Source organism: Bubalus kerabau, chromosome 1 (assembly GCF_029407905.1).
Source record: "Bubalus kerabau isolate K-KA32 ecotype Philippines breed swamp buffalo chromosome 1, PCC_UOA_SB_1v2, whole genome shotgun sequence".
Lineage (NCBI taxonomy): Eukaryota > Metazoa > Chordata > Mammalia > Artiodactyla > Bovidae > Bubalus > Bubalus kerabau.
In genome coordinates, this window is record NC_073624.1 from 223,033,008 (window position 1) to 223,059,415 (window position 26,408).

Genomic DNA, 26,408 nt, shown 5'->3' on the forward strand with positions numbered 1-26,408 from the left:
TTTACTCTTTCAGCCCATTTTGCAATGAGTTGTGGTATAAAAATAAGTAACTGTATCAGTTTCTTCTTTTCCTATAAGTAGTGGGAAAGAAGAAACTGTATTGTCAGCAATACATCAGCAAGTCTGTGTGTGGGCTTTCTCAGTTATCGGGGAACCATAGATTGGAGGGAGTGTCCCTCCTCAAAAGTAAGTTCTCAGGGAGGAAAGAAGGCTATGTTGTGAGTAGCAAAGTGTCTCTTTAACTCTGAACATTCAAGTCCCTGTTCAGCCTTTAATTAGAAGTGCATTCCTAAAATGTGGTTTTTGAAATGTTGTTTCAGGAGCAGGCTTCCCTGTTGTACCACGGCATCTCATTCCTGTGAATCTCTTCAATCTGGGATCAGCCACAATGACTTCCCCATTCTCTCATGAAACCCATTTTCACTGGCATTCTTTCCCTTTGCAAAGCAGAGGGTTATTATGGCACCATGGGGAGAGTATGTCAGCCAGTCTATAGGGGACCAAGATCGATTGGTGGTTTTGCTGAAGACAACTTGCCAGAAGTTGTGATCGCATGTCCTGTGTCTGTGGTCCAAGCAACATTGACATTTTTCACTTGTCACCTCCCTGTTTAATACAACATTGCCCAAACTATATTTTAAGATTATTTTTTCAAACATTGTCCTAATTGTTTTCATGTGCTCAAACATGGTGCCCAAACTGTTTCCTAAGATTATTTTTATCATAGGGACTGAGACTGGGTCAGCAAGCTTGTAATCAAACCAGCTCAGATTTTAGTGGGGCTTGGCATGCCACCCTTATCAGGAGCAAAAGCTACAGGGGAGAAAAATTGCTTCGGAAAGTCTTGATTCCAAGCTTTCTGTGTACTTGGGTGTTTCCCAGAGATGGCAAACTCCAAAATTGCTGTGCACTCATCATTTTTTATTACAAAATTCATTAAGCTGCCTTGCTATTATCATCCTATCTTGTCAAGATGATACATTACAGGCTTCATTGCAAAACTTTAACAAGTGGGAGAAAGTACACCTCTCGCTCCAACACAGCCCAGGAAAGCCTCTGGGCGTTTGCTTCTGCCTTAGTATTTTTGGTGTAACACCCTGGGTCTTTGCAGAACCTCCATCTGGTGACTCCCTTTTCTCCCAGTTTGATCATGTGCAGAGACAGTTCCCTCCTTTGGGCTCTGTGAGGCATCGTGAGCTGCTGTTACAGATCAGTTGTCTTCCCTCTTCTTTTTGACAGCTAGTCCAAGACCTCATGGGAAGCTAAAATACCAGCCTGTATGGTGACATACTGTTGTGCATGGTGGGAAAGCTCCCTTTAAGTGTTATCGGAGGTCTGTGTTTCCTGTTTACCCTTCAGCTCTGAGTATTCAGTGGGCCAGACGTGTTCAGGCCTGCCAAGCCAGGCGAATTTGTCTGGGTTCTGCATGTGCATTCCTTGTCTCGCCTCTGGGTTCTGGGATCAGCAGAGACCCTGCCTCTTGTATGTGGTGCGCTTGTCATCAGAGAGAGCAGGAGTCACTTGATAAATATGGAAAGTGAAGGAGCTTAGCTCCCAAATTTCCATGGCAACCCCCAAAAGAAGTACAATATCACCAAAATTATTCTGTGGCTTGCTTTTTTTAGTTGCAGTGATTTGGTTGCATACTCATGTTTTTCCGCTCCTGATTTGTACAGAAAACAGAGACTCTGCCCACTGTAACCAGTACTTTGGTTTCAAGGACATTAGTGGTCCCTGCCTGAAGCACCTGAAAAATTAAGTCACACAAAACTACCTGCTTGTGTGCTAGCAGAACACATCCTGGTAGTTAGGGTTGCCTTATTTATGTTTATTATTTATGTCATGACCGTTGTAGAGCCTTGATCTCTACTGGGCATGGCCTGGGCACCAGGAGTGTGTGAACGAACCTTGACCTCGCTGGCCACTGTCATGGCTGCTTGATGTAATCTGTGTGGACAGACGCGGCCCTGCCCTTGAGTAGCGTGCGTTTTTAAGGCACAGATCCACATCTAGTTTGTCACTCCTCAGGGAGCACGTGTAAATGAAAGCATCCAACACGTTACCTGCGCACATTTGCAGTTGTTTGAGCTTTTATTTTACCATTTCTTTGTTTCTGGGCTCTTCTTGCCTGTGAGTAATAAGAGAAGAGATTCTTGTTGACAAATAAGCAAGCGTTCTCACTGCCTTCAACCAGGTCAGGAAAATTCCTGCGTTATGGGGATTCTTTCTGTTTTGGTCATTTGATCTTGTTGATTTGACTCATAACTGGTTGCTGTTTTCCTTTTTTCAGCCCCACTAGCCTGTAATTTTTTTTTTTCCAGCAATATAATTGCCATCAGTCCTTCTTATACCTTCTGATGTAGATGCCAGAGCTCATTTGACTCATCAGTGACTCAAAAAAGTCCAAAAAGTCCAGCTTTGGTATTTGAATGATTTGGTTAATTTTTTTTTTTTTTTTTAATATTTTAGGCTGCTTGTTCTCATGTTTTTCTGTCAGAAGCAAGTGTCCATTTGCCCACTTGACAGAAGTCCTCCTGTTTTGAGGGACATTACTGAATCATTTGCTCTTTTTCTTCTTAATTCATTGAAGCTGCAAATTAGAATTTGTTGTGGTACAGTTTTCCTTAACCGCTAAACATTTGATTTGCTGTTGATTTTACTCCCCACTCAGTCTCTGCAATAATCACCTTCCTGCTCATCCTCAGAAAGGATTGTTAGCATTTCAGCTTAGACGTCTGTCCTCTTAGAAGCTCTCAGTCTTACTATGCGAGGTCTCCTGTCAAAGAAAATTGTAGTGTTCCTGTAGTCAGAGAGTGCCGGGTTTTTCAGGTCTCCATATCATGTGACCCATGGGGGATGTCAGTAAAGAGTCTGCCTCTTGCGATGCATATTTGTCTATCTTGGCTGCAAAACTGTGAAATATTATGATTAAGTTTTTGGTATTTTCTTCTTGGAAAAAGAATCCCTTTCCCTGATTTTTTGCTTTTGTTGTTTTATTATAGGTCCACCACATGTGACAGGTCCTAGATACCTAAATATAAGTCAAAATGTAATCTCAAAAAGAATTTATTGTTTTAAGAAAGAATTTATGTTCTCCAGTAAATGAATCCCACCTCAAGCTCAGTTAGGGTAGAGCCACCTATTTTATTCTATTAACTGCTAGTCCGAGGAAGGTTGAGTCTTCGTTATCCATCCATACCCTCATTCTCTTATGGGTTTATGGGAGTTTGGGATTAACACACAGTACTGTACGTAAAGTAGATCAACAAAGACTTACTGTATAGTACAGGGAACTCTACTCAGTACTCTGTAATAACCTATATGGGAAGAGAATCTGAAAAAAGAATAGATATATGTATAACTGAATCACTCTGTCATACACCTGAAACTAACAATGTTGTAAATCAGCTATACCCCAAAATAAAATTTTTAAAAAATAAAAAAATTTTCAAAGACCAAAATTATCATTGTTCCACATGCTGTAGCCTTCCTCGTTAGCTCATGGGAGAGACCCAGTCTATAATACTGTAGTGGGAGCTAGGTTCTTAAAACTTATACCTAAATCCATTTTTTAGAAACAAATCTTTTTTATGAGCATTAGGATTCTGATAAAATATTTTATAAAGCAAAGCATCTTTCTGTGACTTTTTTCTGTTGTGATTTTAAAATGTTGTCTGTCCCGTGCCCAATCTTAGGTTGTTTGTAGTCTACTGAGAAAGGTAGACATATGAACCAGTCAGTACTCTAATGTTCATCTGCTTAAACTACCAGTGAATTAGTGTCAGTGACTGCTGTCTGGGAGCTGGGTTCGGTACTCAGGAGGAGCTCAATAATATTTATTGAATAAATGAAAATTTAAAAATGTTTCATTTCAAATACTCTGTTTTCTGATGAATAGTAAGACAGGAAAAAATGTCCTGATAATATTTTAGAAAAGCTAATATTCTTTTAGCAAGGCATTATTTTAATTCATAGAATTATACCCCTCTCATGGACAAGTTGGAGAAGGCAATGGCACCCCACTCCAGTACTCTTGCCTGGAAAATCCCATGGGCGGAGGAGCCTGGTAGGCTGTAGTCCATGGGGTCACAAAGAGTCAGACACGACTGAGCGACTTCACTTTCACTTTTCACATTCATGCATTGGAGAAGGAAATGGCAACCCACTCCAGTGTTCTTGCCTGGAGAATCCCAGGGACGGGGGAGCCTGGTGGGCTGCCGTCTATGGGGTCGCACAGAGTTGGACACGACTGAAGCAACTTAGCAGCAGCAGTAGCAGCATGGACAGGTAAATATAATCACAGAGAAATATGATCTATAGTTATTCTCTTCTATTTCCTATGAATTCAGATAATTATGTCCTACATACTTAGCCTCAAACCGGAGTTAATAAAACTCTTCATCTCTCCTCTCATGAAGCAGAACACACATCCTTTGAGCCCCAAAGAAGTGTCACCCTTACTCCCTGTGGAATGGAGGTAGTCTTGGGCTCCTCATACTGTTTCGGGAGTCTTGATGTGAGGATTTTGTGCAAAGGAAAATTTTACTTACTTATGAACTGATTCATACTGATAAATGGCATATCCATTCTCTCAATGATCCCCTAATTATGTAATTTTGGAGTTGTTTTTCTTCCTGGTAGCAAGCTCCCATTTGCAGGCCCTATTAGTCCTCCCACATCTTGGCTCGATGTAACTCTTGATTTCTCTTTCTTTGTTGTTTCTCTTTGGAACTCAAGCTTTTGAAATATGAATTGTTCTAAACCTCAGGAATCAACTTAATAATCTGTTTTTTTTCAAAATCTAGTTAGAGTTCAAGGATATCCCATAAGCTTCATGGGTTTTTTGGACTCAGAATTCTGAGAGGCTTCAACATGACCTTGAGAATTTGCCAAGATGCTGCTAGGTATTATTGATGTGTATGTGTGTTTGTTCCTTATGTATTTGTGTAACTAATGTGAATATTACTCTAACATCATTTCATATGCTTATTTTTATATACATGAGTAGTGCAAAGGAAGAGCATTTTTTATCATAACACCCCCCCACACTCTATTTTGCCTAAAGAGACCTGAGTTCAAATGTTGACCTCTAAACTACCATGTAAGTGAGCCTAGTCTTTCTTCTTAGGGATATGGAATACCTCTGGCTCATTTCAGAAAGATCCAGTGAGGATTAACCCAGATATGATATTTCTTGATACATGAATTGATTGCCCAAAACATCAGTTGATTCCAATATGGTGTATCTGTAAGGAATGTGGAACAAGAAAGACATTCCATTTCTCTGATGTTTTGCTCCTACAGGAGTGCCCATGCCATTTGTCTAAATCATCCAAAAAGTTTTCTTCAGCACATGGTTCCAAGTTTTTAAAGATGGGAAGAAACAGAAAGTTCTTTTCTTTGAGCAATGTTCTGAAGTTTACAAAACACATTCTTGCATATGATCCCACTTGATCCTCATGACAGCTCCCCAAGCTGTGCAAGGCATTTTCCATGCTCCCCATTGTATAGCTGCATTAACCAAGAAAGAGAGAGCCAAGAAATATTGCCTGACTCTACATACCCAATCAGGAGTATGGTCTTGAAGGGAACTCAGGGTTTCTCCCCTCTGACTTGGTAATATTCTCCAAGCACTAATATGACTGCTTGGAACATAGACTCCGATTTGTATATGTAGACTACTCTGTAGTCCTTACAGATCTATTAGTCAAAAAACTAACTGGAAGCTCAGCATCAAATACTTGGAGCTAGAGGCAACCCAGAAGGGTCTGGCTGGGGAGTGATCAGGGGGTTAGACTGCAGAGCCATAAGGAAGTGGATGGCTAAAGAGTAAATATTTTATAGTGTGGTACCGTAGGGTCAGAGGTAGGACATGGCTTAGGCAAGTAAGGCAGTGTTAGGGGCAGGAGTTTTAGAATAAAGGGTGAATGTTACGGAAGCCAAAAGGATATGATTCACTGCAAAGGGGCTTTGAAGGTTCTCTCTGTTCTGACCATCTGCCAGTCCAAAGAAGACACAACTTATGGTGTGGTGGTTGAGCCACTCTCAGGAAAAGGTTTGTCATGTGAAAGAGAAGATATGTCCCGTCAAGCAGAGGAATGAATTTTGCTCTAAAGTTTCACATCGACTGTTACTCTCAGGTGCTTCCTTTCCCACTTGTAATTCCTATTTAAAAAAAAAATTCATTTATTTATTTTTGGCTCTGCTGGGGCTTTGTCTAGGTCTTTGTTGCTGTTCGTGGGCTTTCTCTCGTTGCAGCGATCCAGGGCTGCTCTCTAGCTGTGGTGTGCAGGTTTCTCATTGTGGTGGCTTCTCTTGTTGCAAAACACGGGCTCTAGGCACACTGGCTTCAGTGGTCGCGGCGTGTGGGCTCAGTAGTTGCAGCTCTCAGGCTTTAGAGCACAGGCTCAGTAGTTGTGGCACACAGGCCCAGCTGCCCCCGGCATGTAGAATTGTCCTAGACTAGGGATCAAACCCATGTCCCCTACATTGGCAGGCAGTTTCCCAACCACAGAATTCACGGGGAAGTCCTCCCACTTGTGATTCTTATTTGTCCTATAATTCTTCCCTATGTCCTTTTCCTAGTTTCATCAGCACCAGAGAGCTGCATGTAATCTCATTATTTATAAACTTTTGGATAGGTAGGAACAGACTATCCCAATGGAATCGAATGGAATAATATTAATATGGGGTTTGTGGGTTTTTGTGCCCCCAGAGGAACAAAGAAACAGCCTCATCAACTCCAGTTTGGAATCTGTCGTCTCTTCAAATGCGAACAGCATCCTCAATTCCAGCAGCAGCTTACAGCCCAACATGAACTCCAGTGACCCAGACCTGGATGTGCTCAAACCCACCCGGCCCAACTCACTGTAAGTATGACGTCCGGCTGCCGGCCACAGGGGGCCCTTGTCAGCCATTCTACCCAGAATGTGCTCTCTGGCCCCGCCTGACTTTGAGTATTGTCCCATGAACCTAATGTAAACCTTCTCCCTCAACTTGGAAGCTTGGCTAAGTTTATTTCACATGTTTTAAGCATCATCATCTCAAAGGGGAATCACGATTCTTAACATACTGCTTCTTGGCCTTGGTGATGTTTGATCTACCATCCTGCTGAGATGGCTTTGGTGATGGCTCCTTGCCTGTGCTGGCTGCTGGGGCATGAAAAACTATTTTTTTGGTTTTACAAACATCCGGGCACTGTAGTAGCTCAGTAGATCCGTAGCTACATTTGTCTCACTCATTTGTGTTGTCACAGTTTCCCTTCTCCCCAACTTTGTTGAGTATGTTCAGTGCTATTTGTCTCCACTGCCAGGGAGAATAGCTCCAGGAGCCTTTTGAGTCTTTAGCTCCTCAAACCTTAGCATGACCATGATCACAGAGCAGATGCTCTAAAAGAGAAGAACCTCTGTTGCTTCATTCTTTGGTGTTGAGCCCCCCACAGCTGAGACTTTTGAGACTGGTTGTTCAATCCTCCACGGAAACTAGATCTATTCTGCTTGGGCCCGAAAGTTCTCTTTTGTGGTTGCATCCCACATTACTTAGCTTGCTTCTTCAGACCACCCCATAAATCTTGTCCACTAGAGCCTTTGCAGAAAAAATGTGAGGCCATAACCAGAAAAACTGGACCCTCTGGCCACAGTTGTGTGAAACTCAGGAAGAGCAGGGTTGACTTTGCCTTTCTCTGGTGAAAATAGTTTGAGGTTCAGCCACAAATTGCCTTCAGGGCAGTCGTTTCTCTTGGTGAGACACCAGCATGTCAGAGCCTTTTCCTACCCTTCTCCTCGCTGTGGTTGCATGATTGCACCCTGCCATTCTATCTCGCTAACATATTTACAGACCCAAAAAATGGGTCTAACATTTTTTTTCCTTAGAAGAGACTAAGGGATACTAAGGGTTGGAATGAAAAATGACTCTAAAATGGTTAAGAGGTGTTTAGAAAATGCAGCCACAGTGTAAGATGAAACTGTACATTGAGAAAATCAGGTCTCTTTTTAATTGTTGACAGCTTTAAATCCTACCTTGATATTCAAGAAGTTTACTTACTTACCTATTATGAGGTAGACGATGTGTTTGTATACCAGGAAGTATCCTCAAATGTTCAAACTAATGTAACTTGTTCAGCTTGTGGGCAGTGAGTCCCTTCTTGTTCTCCACGGCCAATGGAGCCTCCCTCCCTTGTTGGATGGCTCCCTCAGGGACTCCCAAGGCTGCTTTCCTGGACTTTAAGGCGATTCTGGTTCCTTTTCTTCCATTTCGTTTAAGCCTCTGAGGTTTAAGCTGCTGAGGTTATCTGTTGCTCAGCATGAGCATGGTTGCTCAACACTCCCTGATTTTCACCAGCAGCACCAACTAGTGGTCTTTAAGCTCTGTTTTCAGCAGCTGGTGTCTGGGAGCCCCTAAGGCTTTGTTGAGTATAGTGTGTCCAGAGAATTACGTGGAAATGAGGGGTTATGTCTTTTAAACAGGTCATGGATGAGGAGGCTTATGATTTTTTATTTTTTGATGTCTAGATGTGATTTTTTTTTGAGAACCCAATTATTTGTCATATGCTATGAAATGTACAAAAATCATACTTTAAGTAAGCTAGATTTGTTTTATGTAAAACACTGGCTGTCACTTCACCTGTTTCATGCCATCCACGGGACACATGCCTACCTACTATAGGTCTGGGGGCTTTCCCAGGGAAGGGAGTATGAGGCCAGGAACAGTCTCCTTGTTTGGTGGAGCATGGGAGGCTGGAATGTGGGTATGTTGCTTGCTGGGCTGTTGTCTTCCATTCGAGGGAATAGCTAAGTGATGCCTGGGAATCCTGAGCTCCGGGAAGGCTGCTCTTGAGGTAGAAGCAGTGCTGACATGGAGTTTGCCTCAGCCCTGATGAGGGCCGTGTCAGTGGCTCCACACTGCAACTGGTCCACCACCCATTTCTGAAACCCAGGGCCGGGAGAGCTTGTCACCCAGTTTGGGCCTGCCTGGTTTTTTCTGCCTGGGATTGGCCTGGATGGACCGCACACAGACAGACTCGAGGTCACCCCGGCAAATGCAAGCCGCAGCATTTCCCTGAGGCTGTGAATTCTGAGAGGTCTGAAGCACCTTCTGCTGTGGTGCTTGGGCTCTGTCCCAACCAGTCCAGACCACTTGGGTCTCAGCCCTGGACCCTTTCATTCTTTCCATCCTGCTCACTTTGAGATGCACCAAACTCCTTGAATGGGAAACACTTAATGATGCAGATGAGGACACAAGGCCAAATCAAGGGGTGGGGGATTACCACTACATTGAGTATAAATTAGGCATAATCTGGGGAACCAGTCACCAGAAAACTGTCTTTTTTTATTTCATTCATTTGTTTTTCACTGTTTTCATAATGACTGGGATGATCCTTCTGACCACATAACAATCATAATGAAAGAAACACATTTGTGACTCGGCATCTTTGGTGCTTCAGAGGCCATATTTTGCTGTCTCATTGGTAAATCTTTCCTAATTCTCCTAGGGGATGAGTGCCCTCTTGTTTGTGTGGACATAATGCTAAAGCTGGCATCAGAATCAGAGATGCTACCATTTCAGCCTTGCTAGGGCAAGACTTCAGGGATCCTGTCTTTGGGAGGTCCTCAGCCATCTCTCCTAAAGGTCAAAGAGCACTTTAGCTTGTCTAAAATGGTCGGTGGAGATCACTGACCAAATTTGTGCTCAGATCTCTGCTGAGCTTCCTGTGGTAAAGGAGAAGGAGAGAATTCCTGGGCCTCCCCAGAAGTTTATACTCTGGTTGAGGAGGAAAGACGGTGGTAAACGACAGTGCTAAATGGGACTTAGAGCTCAGAAGTGTATATAGAGTTCAGCAACTCTTAATGGGTATTTAGGTACACAAGCCAGTCTAGAGTTGGGAAAGGTGGAGTAGATGAAATGCGAGGTGGGCACTAGGAAAGATGATACGAATGGATGGAAGAGCATTTCAGATAAGGGGATGAGGGAGGCAGAGGTGATCTAGGATGGAGGAAAACTTTCTACGGAAATGTGTATTGGAGGAAGGGGAACTTAGTTGTCATCTCAGCATGACCACCAAAAAAAAAAATTGAACCAACCTTTTAAGATCAGATCACTTCACAACAAAATCCAGATTTCATGCTGGCTGGAACCACTAGACATATACACACACACAAATGAATTTAGCCATAGACATTACAACTTTCACAAAAATTAACTCAAAATGGATCATAGACCTAAGTGTAAAATGCACTAGAACACAACATAGGAGAAAAACTAGGCGTCTTTGGGTTTGGCAGTGACTGTTTAAATATTGCACCAAAAGCATAATCCATGAAAGAAAAAATTGGTAAGTTGGACTTCATTTAGGCTAAAAGCTTCTGCTCTGCAAAAGACATTATTAAGAAAATGAAAAGCCAAGCCACAGACTAGGAGAAAACATTTGCAAAATGCATATCTGATAAAGGACCAGTATGCTCAATATTAAAACAAGGATATATCATTCCACACCTGTTAGAACGGCTAGCCTCCAAATCACTGACATCAAATGCTGATGAGGATAAGGAGCAACAGAAGTCTCATGCATTGCTGGTGGGAATGCAAACTGAGAAAGCCACTTTAAAAGGCAAGCTGATAGCTTCTTATAAAACTAAACGTAGATTTATCACACAACATGATCAAGTGACCACACTCCTCGGTGTTTACTCAAATAAGTTGAAAACTTACATTCACAACAAAATCCTGCCCACAAATATAAATAGCAGCTTTATTCATAATTGCCAAGTTGGAAGCAGCCAAGTCATTTTCAGCAGGTGAATGGATAACCAAACTATGATACATCCAAACAATGGAATATTATTTGATGTTGAGAGGAAATGAGCTATCAAGTCATGAAAAGACATGGATGAACCATACACATCTAAAGCCACTCTGAAAAGACTATAGTATGGTATGATACCAACTACATGACATTTTGGAAAACAGAAAACTACAAAATCAGTAAAAAGATTAGAGGGCAGGAAGGACACAGGGGTTTTTTAAGACAGTGATAGTTGACTATACGATACTCCAAAAGTAGACATAGGACATTATGCCTTTTCAGAACTCATAAAACTCATAGAACAGAAAGAGTGTATCCTAATGTAAACTGTGGACTTTAGTTGATAGTTAATAACAGTGGTAATAATAATGTATCAAAACTGGTTCATCAGTAGCTATAAATATACCACAGTAATGAAAGGTGTTAATAATAGAGGAAACTTAGGGAAAGGGGAGAGTTATATGAAAATTCTAAGTTATTTTGAGCAATTTTTTATAAGCTTAAAACTGCTCTAAAAAATAGGCTATTAATAGATTTTTAAAAATCTAGATTTCCAGCTTCTTCTGAAAAGTTAAAAGATTTGGCCACTTTAAATCCATATGTTTTCTGGTAACAGGTGAAACTCTTTAGTCCCTAGCTTCTTATGGTCCCAGTCCTTTCTGTCTCAGAGGCCTATGATAAATATGGCCCAAGAGTCTTTGCAGCTCCTCCCCTTAAGAGGTGGAGCTCTTGAACTTAGGCTGGCCTTTACCCTTTGACTTGATTTGACCATCATATGACTTCCACGCCAGGCCACAAGGCCCAGCAGCTTCCTGTCTCATCCTCTTGGAACCCGGTCACCATGTAAAAAAACCCAGTCCAGCCTCCTAGAGGATGAAGGACTATTGGAGAGAGAAGGCCTACTCTCCCAGCTAAGCCCAGAACCCAGGCCACCAGTCAGCCAGTGCAGCCACAAGAGTGAGTCCAGGAAAGAGCAACAGAAATGCTGCCCAATTAACTCGCAGATTCATGAGGAGTAATGCATTGTAGTTGTTTTAAGCTACTGAATTTGGGCCAGTTTTTTCAGCAAAGGTTAACTGACATAAGTCAGAGTCATGAGCAATGGCCTTGGGATGGAGCTGGGCTGCCTAGGTCAGTAGGAGGGGATGGAAGGTTCTCACCCTGCCGCAGTGGCATATGAAGATGAGCTTCCCATTTACAGAACTTATTTGAAAGAAAATAACTCATAAATGAAATTCTAAGAAGTTAAACAAAACCAAACCCATAGCTGATGGCAGAGGCAAAAAGAAAGATAGTTCCATCACTGATATGGAAAGCAGGGAGACCTAGGCTTTAATCCTGGCACCAACATCGACTGGCCAATGCCTGTCCTTGGCCCCAAATGTGTCCCTGAACGCACCCATCCCCCTACTCCCAATGGTAGACAGAATGGGGTGAACTGTCCTAAGAACAGAGGTCATTCGCTGGGTGCTTACAAAGGACAGCAGAAATTCATCTCTTTCCTTCCTAGTGACCAAGAGAACTGGCCTCATGCCTCCGCTTTTTTGGACGATAGTGATTTTTAAAGAGGAAGTAAACAAATGCTGAGAAAGAAGTCAGGGGACGTCCCACTAGGGACTGAAGATACTGCAGTAATTCCCCCAAATTAAAACTGACCAAAGAAATGCTTTTTTTCAGACCACTGGGGTAGGGATAGAGAGAAGGACAGGGGATGATTCCAGTAATGGGACAACCTAACCTGAGAGTTCTCCCTGCCTAAGTGGTCCCCACCCATAAAAACTAACTCACTGCCCAGTAGCCCCATAAATAAAACTGATTTTTCTTGTCCTTTCCTCTTAACACACACACACACATGCATGTCCAAGTTATTTCTGGTGACCTAAAAGATGTGTGCATGCCAAATGCCTTCAATTTCTGCCAGAGTCAACCTCTCCAGTTTTAGTGGCCAGTGAGAGGCAAGAGAACAGTGCCTGGAATTCAGAGGATAAACACGGCCTGCTTCCAGGCCGAGTTGTTTCTCTGAGGCACTGTTGGCTCCTACTGAATTTGCTTCAGCTGCTCTCACATGAAACCTGGGAAAAGCTCACTAAGAGAGATACCTCTAAAAGCTTACTTCTGTTTTACTTATTCAGTCAACATTCACTGCACAAATACTGTTTGAACATTGACTGTGGGCCAGGTGTTGTTCTGAGTCCTAAAGATAGGGTGATAAGAAATTGCGTTGTTTCTGCTGTCATGGAGTTTATGTTCTAGAAAGGTAATATCAGAATCTCAGATAGCAAATGTTGAAAAGTTCTGTGGAGAAAATTAACATAGAGAAAAGCAGGTATGGATTTGGAGGGGAAGGAGGCAAGTTACTTTAATACTTTCTGCCTCAGTTTCTTCATCTGTAAAATAGGGTATTCATACCCTCCATGAAAAGGTTTTGTGATGTTTAAGCAAGATCATCTTTTGTTGTGTCTTTTATGTGTTCGGCACTATGAATGGCAATTATCAGTAACTCATCAGGGGTCCTCTTCTACTCTGTCCTTCCTGTCCCTTTATTCCCTCATCTCTGGCCTGTGATATTCAGGTGCAGAGAGATGTCCCAGGCTGTTCTGACCATTCTCCACACTGGCCTCCTGTCTCGATGGCCTGGAGCTGTCAGGTCAGTCTTTGAGTTACTAGTGAAAGAAGGAACTTCTACTGTAGAGGCAGATACTGCCCCACCTTAAACCTAGACCCACCGGGGTAGACAGGCCTGTTCCTAAAACATAGGAAACCTCCACACCCCACCGGGTACGTGATAAGCTGCATGCCTCACTGTTATTTATTGGGTCCAGATAAATCACTAAGTGAATAAGAGGCATTAGACAAGTGATAACTAAAGGCATATTTTTAAAAGTAATATTACCATCTAAATGCTATTTTATGCCAAAAGAGTTACACCCAAACAGGCAGCTCTGAGTTTGCTCCAGTGATCTTTATTTGTCATTCTTTGGAATGCAGGGATTTGAAAGAGGAAGTTTTCCTCTGTGGTTAAATCAGCTTTCTGTGGGAAGAGGATCTTTCCTGTTAGATTGAGGGTATTTTTTCTCACCTGCCTCCAAGCATAAAAGATCTCTTCAGACAGTTTTGCCTGAAAATTTGGCGGTGTTCCCCACCTTGCAAAATAGCTTGAAAGCAAAATGATTTTCACAAGGAATCCTTTTCCTTTTCTTCTTACTCCTCACCACCTCCACGGTAGTTCCCGCCTGCTCAATCATGGCCATCTCTTGGACAAGCCCTGAACCATCCGTTTTACATCTCAGGCTCCTGCGGCCACCATGGCCACAGCTTTTCCAAGGCTAGGTTGGATACCTAGCCAGGTTCGGTTTGGTACCAGACTAGGTTCCCTTGGCATTTTCAGAGATTGTCACCGATGTCACCCACATTCTTGTTTTCTGAGAGGCTTCCTGTCAGCTTTTCCCATTGCCCAGCCAAGATCTCACTTGGTTGAGGGTGGTGATCCTGCCTGGTGATCCATCCGGTTTTTATTGGATAAATGCGTTTGGTTATTAGCGGTTTTTTTTTTTTTTTTTTTCCACAGAAATATTTGCTCAAGGCAGGCCTCACTCTTCATGACCCACAGGATTTCTTTCCCAAGCACCAGGGCTGTCTGTGGGCTTGGATATCTCCAGCCGGTCGGCAGAGGGGGTATGGGAGGAGACGGGGACCAAACACCGTTCAGTGCTTAGCCGGCGTCCCTGACAGAGTGGAAATCAAAAAAGGAACAGTGTTTTCCTTCACACGGATTGTTTTCTTCCCCCCTTTACAAGCTAAAATCATGGAAAGGGCCTGCATTTTCTTCTATAAACTAAGTAATCTTACTAAATAGTCTTAAATAATTCCCCCCATTTGCCATGACATGGTAGATGCTGAAACCTTGGAGTTTAATTAAATATATGAATGAACAAGTTTTATTCTGGAGTTAGCTGTATTTTGTCTATGTAAGTAGGTGTTAAGCATTTTAAACCTCCACTTTTTGGTAGTGCCTTTAGGGAGGAAGTAAGCTTAAGATTTTGCATGGCTTTCAGCACTATTATGCCTGTAAGTGGACTTGGAAGGAACACTAAGTGGCTGTTTTTCTCGATTTGGATTAAGAACTGGGATTGTCTCTCTCCTCCCTATGTATATAATTTGGAGGAATCTTACTGGGAGATCCAGATCCTAAATTAAGTAAAGTAAAAGCATATTGGAGTTCAGGAACTACTTTTAAATCTTTTCAGTCAGTCTGGAAAGCAGATGCTTACTTAGCTAGGAACACATTCCTAGTTGGAAACAGCCTTGAGGTCTTATTTTTAATGTCTCTCTGAGTTAAGAATCTAGAAAAGCTTGTGCTGTAGGCTGCTTTGGTTTCTGCATGCTGCTCTTTCTGGGCAGGGTCTTAGCGCAGTACGGCGGTTCCCAGAATGCGCTCCTGCGGCCACCATCATTGGTACCACCTGGGAGCTTGTTAGACATACATGTTCTCAGGCCCCACCCAGACTTACAGGCTAGACAACTCTGGAGGAGGGGCCCAGCAATCGTGGTTTAACAAGCCCGGCAGGTCGTTTCGACACGTGGTCCTCAAGTCTGAGAACCACAGTCAGAGTGCCTTAGGCTGATGGACTTCCACAAGAATAAAATCTGGATAGACATCAATGTAAAGCTCTCAGGGCCAAGCCTGTGTCATCGCTGGCACTTTGACTGTCCCTGCAGCGATGACAGTAGTGGAGCTTCAGAGTGCCTGCCCTTGGCCCTCAGGGGAGTCCAGTGAGCTCACCAGTGCTTTCCTTTAAAGCTCCTCAAGGAAGCCAGCCAGCTACTTGGCAAATGCTTGCCTTTTGGTCATAAATCGTGACAGGATGGGTTCATCAATTAATCAAGCCAACAGATATTCTTACTGTGCATCTACTGTGTATGTAACCCAAGAAAATCAAGACCCTTGCAGTGGGTCTTGACAGAAAAAGAGATCTCAGGGTAAGTGATACTGAAAGTGTTGGGTCAGCATCAGCATGTAGGAAAGATGTGAGACTTGTAGATCACCATTCACCAGACCGATGCAGGAATGGGAGACAAGTGCAAAGAGTGGAATGGGGCGAAGTTCAACAGATTCTTAACAAGAGGACTTCTGTGCCTTTAATACGTCCATTGTGAATCTCCCGAGGGGCATGTCTTAGGCTGCATTTCCTAAATGTGTGTGACCATAGAAGATGGTTTTACAGTGCTTCTCTTCAGCCTCTTAAAACAGGATTCCATAGTTTAAGGAAATGCTATTCTGAAACACTATTTTTGAGGGGGGAAATATGTTTCTCATAGTGGATGGTTATCATTATGGCAGAGATCCTGCAAACGAATAGTGATTTCATTTATATAGAGATGTGTGGCTGCACATAGGTACCTGAAGACTGAAATGGGCTGTCATAACATAAGTGGCTCTGTCACGCACAAAGCATCATTGAGCCTTGGGATCTGGTGTTAAGGGAAAGCCAGTGTGGCCTGGGCAGTGAAACCTTAGCTCTGCTATATCCTAGCTGTGTAAACTTGGGCAAGTTACTTGCCCTCTCTGAGTTAGACTTCTTCCTTGAAACGGTAAGTAATACTAGTGAAAGTGACAGTTGCTCAGTTGTGTCTGACTCTGCGACCCCTTTTAAAACAGAATATATAATGGAAAAACTTGAACTTCTGACCTTTATGGACATACATTAGAGTTACTCCATCATAATCAGCGGTTGCTCTGGAAACTCAGACTCACAGCATAAGGCACCTGTGTTCCTCACTACCCATCCCCACCTTCTGGATAGTAAGATCACATGCTTCCTGTAATGAAAAGGAATAATTTAGTACTTTTATCATTCTTTTCAGCTTCTCTTGTAAAAGGTAGAAGTGACACCGTTTGTGATTAGACACACTGCAAATAAATGTTTTATGTAGTTTCTGGTGACTATAGCAGTGACATAGAGAGAAATCATCTTGGGTTTTGAGAAAATTGGGAAGCCCTGTTCAGTTTATTTTGCTTACCACCATACTCAAAACCTTTGACGATTTAAGCAGGTGAAACATGCAGGATAGAATTTGAGGACAGCGGCACCCAAGAGATAGAATGGGAGAAGGAGGTTGGCAAGGCTGTTGTCATGTCACATCAGACATCACTGACAGAAATGATTATAGCCCATGAACTTCAGCATTTAGACTTGAAGAGTACTGCTTGAAGGTTGGGAAATCCAAAGCTGAAGCATGAGAGTGATTTCTGATCTTCAAGTGTGTTGGCTTCAACCCTGTCTTGGAGGAAATCTATACCCTCCCCTCCCCTCCCTTCCACACACTGTGCACCTCATGATGGGAGCGACACGCAGCTCTCTGCCCCCTCTGGGGGAGAAGCAGCCCCCGCCTCTCACACACACACCCCTCCTCTTTACCATTCTTCTCTTGACCCTTTGTGTGAAAGTGGAATTAGGGGACTTATTCCCTGAGCCATCCATGGCGGTACTTGTGATGTGCGGTTGTCACACTGAAAATAAACTGGCAGAAGATCAAGAAGTAGAGTCATAGGTATTCCAAACACAGTGAACCAGTAGAGACAAGGTCCACATGTTAGTGACCGACACAGACAAGGTGATCATTTCAGACAGCTGTTAGACCCAGCACTATCCCAAGTGAAGACTGCAATTTAAATAATTATTAGCAGAGGAATATCACTGACTGCTCTTATTTGAGCTTCTACCCTTTCTTAAATCTCAGCATAACAGAGACTTTGCTCCAGCTTATGTGTCCATATGGTTATATGGCACCACCAGTTGAGTGTTTGCCGGCGAAGCCTACCTGCACAGTGTGAGCGGCCAGAACCACCAGATCTGAGGGACAGTCTCTTCCCCATCAGCCCACAGACACATAATAAACACCTTCTGTTCAGTCAATAGTAAAGAGACTTATCAATACTCTCTGCTCAAATCTCTCAGAGTCCACATGAGGGAAAACCAGAGCTTTGGACATAAGGGGAACATTACTGCCAATGAGAGACAGATTCTAAGCAATAAATAAGTGAGTGATCTGGTCATTCATTCAGAAATATTTGTGGTTGAATGAAGTGCCTTTGCAGTTTATGTTGTACAGACAGGGTTTCCAATAATCTCCCTCCTGCATCTTCTAGATCTGCTTTAGATTTGTAATTTCCTTGTCTGCCTTGGTCCAGTTTACTGAGAGTGGAGTAGGGAGGAGTTCTGGTTTAATGATCCAACGTTTTTATCCTGTTAGCCAGGAGACTTTCTGCCTCTCAGACTCTGCCAATTTTCAAGCTTTGGGTTTATAAAAGAAAAGACTATGAATCTAACATCTTAGATGACCTAAAATTTAAAATTTGCACCATAAGAATGATATATAGAGAAAAAATATTGAAAGAAATACAAAATTGGAATTTGACCATTTGAATATGTTGTGGTTAAATTTTTTTTCCCCATCCCTAACTGACTTTCTCATTGAAGTGAAGTGAAGTCACTCAGTTGTATCTGACTCTTTGTGACCCCATGGACTTAGCCTGCCAGGCTCCTCTGTCCATGGGATTTTCCAGGCAAGAATACTGGAGTGGGTTGCCATTTCTTCTCCAGGGGATCTTCCCAACCCAGGGATCGAACCCGGGTCTCCTGCATTGTAAGGCAGATGCTTTTACAGACGTTCTCATTAGGATAGTTGTACTTTTTTTCTTGCCAAAAAGCTAGGAGTTCAGTAATACTTGTTGCAAAAATCAGTAACAATTTCTTATGTAAAGTCCTACACCAAATGTCCTATTAAATTGAAAATTAATTCATATTTTGAAGGTTTATTTTGTGACCTTACATGGAAAAGGAAAGTTCTTGAGAATTAGTAGTACTTTAATCTCTGGATTAGAGTAGCCAGGAAAAATAAGTAAGAAGACCTTGCTGTGAGTCAAGAGAAGTTTTGCTAGTAAAATTTCATGCAACATCCAAATCTCTGTGTAGGGGTGAGGGCTATTTTTTCTGTCTTTGTCTATTAGCAAATTCTAAGTTAAATTTCCTCTGCTTCACAAGCCAATTATTAATTATACCTTTAATTTCAGTACGAGTCAATTAGGTAATATGACCAAAAGTAAATACCCAGCTTCATCATTGCAAAGAAAGAAGCTCTTCTTAGAGTATTTTTCTTTGCAAACTCAGATGATTTTTCCAGGCTCTTTTTCTGCTTCAAGAAATGTCAGCTCCTGGAGTTATCCTTTTCAAGGTACAGTTTAGTAACCAATTCCAGTGGCAATACAAAGGGAGGCTTAATAGAACTTGAGCTGAGTTGATATTTTGAATAGGGCTTGCTCAGAATCAGGCCATAGAGAGCTCTGTTAACCATGATCTGAATGCTCCTGGCCAAAACACAGTCCAAGCCAGCATTCTGCCTTACACTTCACTCTTGGTGTGCCTCGTACAAGCAGTTCACCAAGTAACCCACTGAACTTGGCATAGCTCAGGAAGCATTGGACTTCTGTATTAAAAATATTCAGCGGAAACCTAAGTCACTCCTCTAGAATATGAATATGTAATCAGTATGTTCAGTTCAGTTCAGTCACTCAGTTGTGTCCGACTCTTGGTAACCCCATGGACTGTAGCACACCAGGCTTTCCTGTCCGTCACCAACTCCTGGAGCCTACTCAAACTCATGTCCATTGAGTTGGTGATGCCATCCAACTGTCTCATCCTGTCGTCCCCTTCTCCCCCCACCTTCAATCTTTCCCAGCATCAGGGTCTTTTCAAATGAGTCAGTTCTTCACATCAGGTAGCCAAAGTATTGGAGTTTCAGCTTTAGCATCAGTCCTCCCAATGAATATTCAGGACTGATCTCCTTTAGGATGGACTGGTTGGATCTCCTTGCAGTCCAAGGGACTCTCAAGAGTCTTCTCCAACACCACAGTTCAAAAGCATCAATTCTTCGGCACTCTGTTTTCTTTATGGTCCAACTCTCACATCCATACATAACTACTGGAAAAACCATAGCTTTGACTAGACGAACCTTGTTGGCAAAGTAATGTCTCTGCTTTTTAATATGCTGTCTAGATTGGTCATAGCGCTTCTTTCAAGGAGCAAGCATCTTTTAATTTCATGGCTAAAGTCATTATCTGCAGTGATTTTGGAGCCCAAGAAATCAGTATGTGGGGCCCCCCAAAATAGAAGAGTGGTGTGATGTCCAGCAGAACCTTAGATGTGTGTTGCTACAGCCTCATGCTTAGCTTTACTCCAGGTTCACTGAGAAATATAAGAATCTGTAGTAAAGAAGAGAAAGAACATGTTATCTTTACTCAGGTGAGCTGACCTGTATTTCACCACCTCTCAAGATGTTCCCTTTTCAATGGAGAGCATGTGATTCTTTCAGAACTCTTTCCCATGCATCACTGTGGGCCTGCCTGTGCTCCAAGTGGAAGCTGAGGGTCTAGAGCGCGTGTTTGTGCACAGCTGGAGGTGGAGTCCGGACTCCCAAGGGCCAGGCTTTGATTTTGTTGAATGGGGCATCTGGATGCAGAGTTTTAGAGGGTGGGGAGAGACAAGAGAGGAGAGATGCGGGTGTTGTCAGTTGGGTGGGGCGCTTTGGGGGAGCAGAACTATCTCAAGGGAAATGTTAGGAGTCTCTCATAAGTGGTGTGTGATATGAATCCTCTTCATGTCGCTTCACGAAGTCCACAGTACAAGTCAGGTTTTCATTATTCAGGCTGTCACAGTGTTAAGAGTGTAGGCTCTCAAATAGATTTGAGTTCATGTCCCAACTTTACTGCTTATCAGCTGTGTTGCCATGAAGTTACTAGACATCTGCAAAACTTGCCTGTTTAATAGAAATAATAATACTCTCTACCTCCTAAGGTTGTGAGGATTAAATGAATTAGTTCGTGTAAAGCACTTAGTAAGGCTCTTATCATGTAATAAGTGCTCAGCAGAAGTTACCTGCCCTGCTGAGTGGCATAGTTGTTACTTTAAAAATAACTGAGGACATAAAATGTCTCAGTTGGTTGTACTGAGGTCCTGAGCCCTGCTTCTTGGTAGGCATGGGGTGAAGAGGGATCCCGCAAGTCTGAGTTAGAGAGCAGCACAGCCCCTCCCCCAGACCAGTCGCAGGGCGCATGTGGCTGTGAGCCCCAGAGTGCCTGAGTAATCGGGAGAGCCCATACCTTCACCTGGTTTCTAACCTGGTTGGACACCCTTGGGTCATTGAGGGGAGTGAGGAATATGATAGGGAGAAACAGAAGCCAGGAACCAAGGCAAGGTTGGAAAGAGCTGGGACTACAGAGAGGTGAAGCCACCCAGAGGATGGCCAGGACCAAAAGGAAGCTGAATAGGGGCTTTTACTCCACGTTACCACCTGCAGCTGCCAGACGTGTTGACCCTCATTGTGTCCAACTGTTTCTGCTTGATGCTCACACCTGGCTTACTCTTCTTGTCATTTTGTGTGTGCATCTTTTTCCCCTTTATGGCTTCTGCACTCATAGCTTTGGATTTCCATGACTTCAGTGCTACCTCATAGCTTCTCTCTTTACAGAGTTTCATCTTCTGCTTCTATCTAATTCTCTGCTTCCCATCCTGACTTCCTGAGAGTAAAACTGAGTAAGTCCAGCTTTCTGCTATACCCTGTCCTTGGCTGGTGATCACTATGGAGTGGAGACCCTCAGGCAGGTGCCTGTACCACTTAGTCATCTAAGGCCAGAGGAACTGGGCTATGAAACTCCTCAGCAGAAACAGAGGGGAGAACAGTTTCTGAAGTTGCCCTGTCCAACATTTATACCTTATTTTGCACACAATTCTAACAAACTGGGCTTGAAGATTTCTCATCATCTAGCATTTTGGAATGTAATGGTCCACTCTGTTCATTCACAGAACAGAAATTAATAATTACTGGTAAGGCCAGGCACAGAGTACTTAGGAGAAAAAAATACATGAAGATGGTAATAGTACAGAGGTCTGCATAAAGAGCGAGACACCCCTCGTCCCCAGCGGGCCCTTGGGCCACAACTGTGTGACAGCACAAGACACTAGTTGACGTTTATGATCCTGATTTCTTAATAAAGTAAACTCTGCTTGAGATATTCTGGTTTCGAAAGCAGAAAAATACATGTGCTGCATCTTAGAAAGGTGTCCACTGGTTATAATAAAAACATGGGTGCTTAAATAATTAAATTTGATATTTTTATAGAGTTACTTGGTGGGAAATCTTGACACATGATCAAACCAGACCCACCCTAATATTTTCATGTTTTTGGTTTTTTTTGAACTGTCACTTAAAACTTAAAAAATTTTCAGTTAGAGTCTGATTTTCCCACCCCCGCCCCAGAATGCTGAGAAGCCATGTTTCCTGCACAAGGAGAAAGTCCAGTTGCTATCATTCCAGTGTGCAGAGAGAAAGAGAAGATAGTGGGAGCAGCACTATAGAGGTGGCTTCTTGTACCCTTTTCATTCCTCTAGCTCGAGGTGTTTCAGTCTTCTGCAGCCAAAATATTCCTTAGTCATTCAGCAGTGTTTACTGAATGTCCTCAATATGTAAGCACATTACATTAAAGATGAGTTAGTTGGAGATAGTGCCCTTAAAACAAGTGTCTGCATAAATATAAAATACATTAGTATATATAAATATATATATACATACATATTTAAAAATGGGTGAAGGTGGTCAACAGGCACAAACTTATTAAGTCCCAGGGATATAAAGTACAGTATGGTGACTTCAAAGAAGTTAAAAGAAAAAATAAGAAAATGTAGTCCTTCTATATAATCATACATATTAATATATAAAATATGCCATAACTGTAAACCAAGACCAAAAAGTCTGGATGCTACAGGATGAAGTGCTGCTGAATTCCCCAAGAGGATGATCAAGGAAGGGTTTGTGATCAAATTGACACTTGAACCTGAGTCTTGAGAGATCTGTCAGGTTTAGGCAGAAAGGACTGGGATGTTCTGGGCAAGAGGGACAGTAGGGAAAGGCTCAGAGGCAGAAATGTAATCCAGGCACATGTGGGGAGCAGCTCATAATTGACTCTGTCTGAACATATGCTTTTCATCTACAGTATTATAGTTGTTTTGCTTCTTATGTCAATATGATTTTTTACTTCTTTAGGCGCTAAAGCTGGGAAAGCCTAGTAAATGTTGTCTTCCCATTCCAGAATTCTATGCTAGCTGGATCCCAGTGGAGCATCATCTACTGATTAATCTTGTGTAATTGACTTGCCTGAGACGTTCCCTACTTTCATCACAGTTTTGCTTCACAGTCAAATAGACCTCACCATCTGGAAGTCTTTTTTTTTTTTTTTAGGCCAAATTCTCTTTCACAAAGGGCCTATTTCCATTTCTAAGTGTCACATAAAGCCCTACAACGTTCTGCTGCTCCTTCTTTGCTTTGAGTTTTCTGTTGTAAAAAGTAAGCAAAACGGTCTGAAAATAAGTTATATTCTTCTTGTCTGTGCTACAATCCAGCACCAAACACATCAGACAAATTCTGACACCTTTAGCTTTCAGCAGGGGCTGCTTACCTTGTTGAAAGAGATGAGTTCTGAGCTCAGAATGGGGAAAGCAGCCTGGAGACAATCGGGACAGGCTAAACTCTTAGTGGGCTTAATAAGGAGAGAGTATAAATAGGGATCACATAGCCTTACAGAAAATTCCTGCTTATTTTTACTCCTTAGGCAGAGATGCTATGTTTATCCTTCAGTTACTGTGCTAAACTCACTAAAGTAAGCCTGGTATTTATTTTCATTTGGATCAGTAACATCCATTCTCTTTCTCAAATCCTATGTGAATGATGGAAACTGCATCCCAGCTGTTCACCTCTAGCTGACACATTGTAACAAGGCACCATGTACTGAAGAAGTTACTGTGCAGCCTTTGCTTTTGGGATCTTTGCTTTTCTATCAATCCAGGGTCTTTCTGAGTTCTCCTTAAGAGGTGACTATTCCCGTCCTCACATGTTTCTGGTACTTGAGCACTAAGATAAACTTCCCTAATTTGACATCTTTTCAGTGAACAGGCATTCATTATATTGAAGACCCTATGTGTCAACTTAGGCAAATCCACCAATCAGAATTCTTGATTCAAGTAAAAAAAACTCAGCCCACCTCTCATAGGCTGATATGGAACCTACTGGTTCACCTACATAATTGATAAGCAAGGAACCTCTGCTTCACACATGCGCGGATCCAGGCACTCAGATGTGGCTGTTGGGACCCAGCTCCTGCCATCTCTCAGCTCAGTTTCCCTCTGTGTTGACTCTTCTTATAGATAAGCACTTTCCTTTTGATTGTAAGATGGTTGCCACCAGCTGGGCTGACTTCCTTAAAAGCCCAACTTCAGGAAAAAAGAGAGAACCTCCCTTCCTTAAAAGTTTGAATGAGGCATTTGAATCAGGCATTGACTGGTGCCTGATTTCTTGTGGTCCACACTGCATCGCCAGTCCAGTCCCTTATCCAGTATCTGTGACCTGAGTGTGGGATGCTCTGCTGGGCTGGGCCTGTGTCTCCTGCTCCTCCTTGCCTGGCTGGAAGGAGGAGGATCGACACTCCAAGCAAAGGACTGTGAGTATTGGGGGTGGGGTGGGGTGCTGTCCCCAGAGGAGAGGTGACCCAGACCACAAGTGTCTACTCTGCAGGCCTTTCTGACATGGATTTGGTGAAGGATTTGGTGTCTTTAGATGCCAGGAGGCAAATCTATACTGCTTTTTGTTGTTGTCCCCAATAGTTCCTCACATGTCCTCTGAAAATGTCGCTTTTTGAGTCCAAATGGTTGTTGTAGAATGTCTTATTTTAGTCCTAGTTAACTGACTGGCTCCTTCCAGAAGAACATAGTTTATAGTTTTAAAAAATGAAGAAAATATCATCTTCTTACTTAGCTCTCGACAAAATTGATTCACTTAAAAAACAAATTTCTGGGAAAAGGTTTCATTATCAGAGCCCATTACAGATCATTAGAGGACACGAGGCAAACACCGGTGTGCCTGGGCCCGGTATCCATTAGTTTTAATGACAGTGTTGGGAGGAGTGCATCTGAGCATGTGAGTAATTGGAGGGAAAGGCACCTCAAAGCGCTGGCCCCTTCTCTTCTGTGAGAGCCTTGAACACATGGGGACAGTGTATCCTCTGGCTCAGCGGCTCTGGGAGCTCCTCAGGCCAGGCCCCTGGGTGGTGGCATCTTCTGGTGGCTTGCCAGAAATGGCCGGGCAGCCAGCAGCCAACTCACTGAGCTATGCACCAGTCTCCAGCTTGTGGTGACGTTGTCCAAAGCCTACGAGTGTGGATAAGAACTGAATCTTCTGCCAGGATCACATTGAGCTGCTGGAAAATTCCACCTTAGTTTGATCGTCCAGGGCCTGATTCATATTCCTGAGAACAAATTTTGCTCTCAAAGATTGAAAATATAATGATGCGAAGTGAAGTCTCCATATAATTTAGGATGATGGTGGTGGTGGTGATGGTAGCTAATGCTCAGTAAACATGGCTGTACCAGGTTCTTGACATGTATTTACTTATATTATAACGTAATACATGAGGGATTGTTATCACCCCAATTTTACATGTGAGGAAAGAGCACAGAGAGATTGCCTAACTTACCTGAGGGTAGAGGTGGAATTTGAACCTGGGCAGTCAGATTCTAGTATCCCCCCACCCTCAATCTCTATGCTTAAAACGCTCTTCCGGAGGTGATTGGGTGAGGACAGGCTTCCAAGATTGGGCACGCAAAGCAGCCCCACCACGCTCTCCCTCTCTCGCCTCCATTCCCTGTATGATTGAAGTTCAAGGGCTGGGCAAGTTTGCGAAGTTAAGAGGGACGTAAAAGAATAAGTAGCAGTGAATGAATGCCTGAAAAAAGAGCTCAGGCCAAAGTTTAAGAGAAGGAGGGAGAGAGAGGAGTATAGGAAGGAGATGGGATAAACTGTAACAAAGGACAGAGAATATAAAAGACGAAAATGGGGGATTCCAGGGAGTTCGGAGAATGGGGTAGATGTTTAGCGGCCATCTGCTACTGCCAGGCACTAGTCTTGAGATTTTACATGATCTAACCTTCCTTACAACCTGGCGAAGTAAACAACCACTTTTTACAGATGGGGAAACTGAGTTTCAGGTGGATGAAGTGACATCCACAAGGTCACTGTGGTGGTCACAAGAGCTGGCGGGAAGCAGAGCCAGGATATTAAAAAGAGGCCTGTGTGAGCCTCAGGCCCGCAGGTCTTCCGTCTTCTTGAGGATCAGTCATGGGCACAGGAGAGAGACTAATCGTTTCTGGCGGTGGTTTGTAGCCTGGATGTGAGCCACAGTTCGGATCTGGAGCTCTGACAGATACTGGGAGATAAGGCTGATACAGCCCATCCTTGGCTGGAAGGCACTGGCTGTTTTCTCCCATTTGCAAGGAAGGGAGAGGAAGGGAATGCAGTTTCAGAGCACGCCTCCTTTCTTCCAAAGTTTCTAACTTTCTAGGGCGAACTCTTTAGACCGCAAGTATGCTGGCAGAAGTGCTCGTCTCTCCTTAAGCATTCCATAAACCTCCAATCTCAGGTAAGCAGTGATTTTTCATAGTCATGAGATTTCCTTACATTAGCTCATTTCTGCCCTTGAAAGACAACAATAAAAGCTCTCCTT

General features: G+C 43.0%; 1 protein-coding gene across 6 annotated transcripts in view; it reads left to right on the forward strand.

The window, feature by feature from the left end:
• ARHGAP26 (Rho GTPase activating protein 26) overlaps window positions 1-26,408 on the forward strand; it is a 467,573-nt gene that overhangs the window by 383,221 nt on the left and 57,944 nt on the right. For 5 of the 6 annotated variants that reach the window (XM_055556593.1, XM_055556623.1, XM_055556613.1 and 2 more), the window contains exon 20: window positions 6,716-6,869. In XM_055556593.1, the coding sequence (XP_055412568.1) occupies window positions 6,716-6,869 (154 nt within the window). Of the gene's footprint in view, window positions 1-6,715; window positions 6,870-14,369; window positions 14,977-26,408 lie in introns of those variants that run through there. The other variant, XM_055556624.1, reaches the window with a different exon arrangement.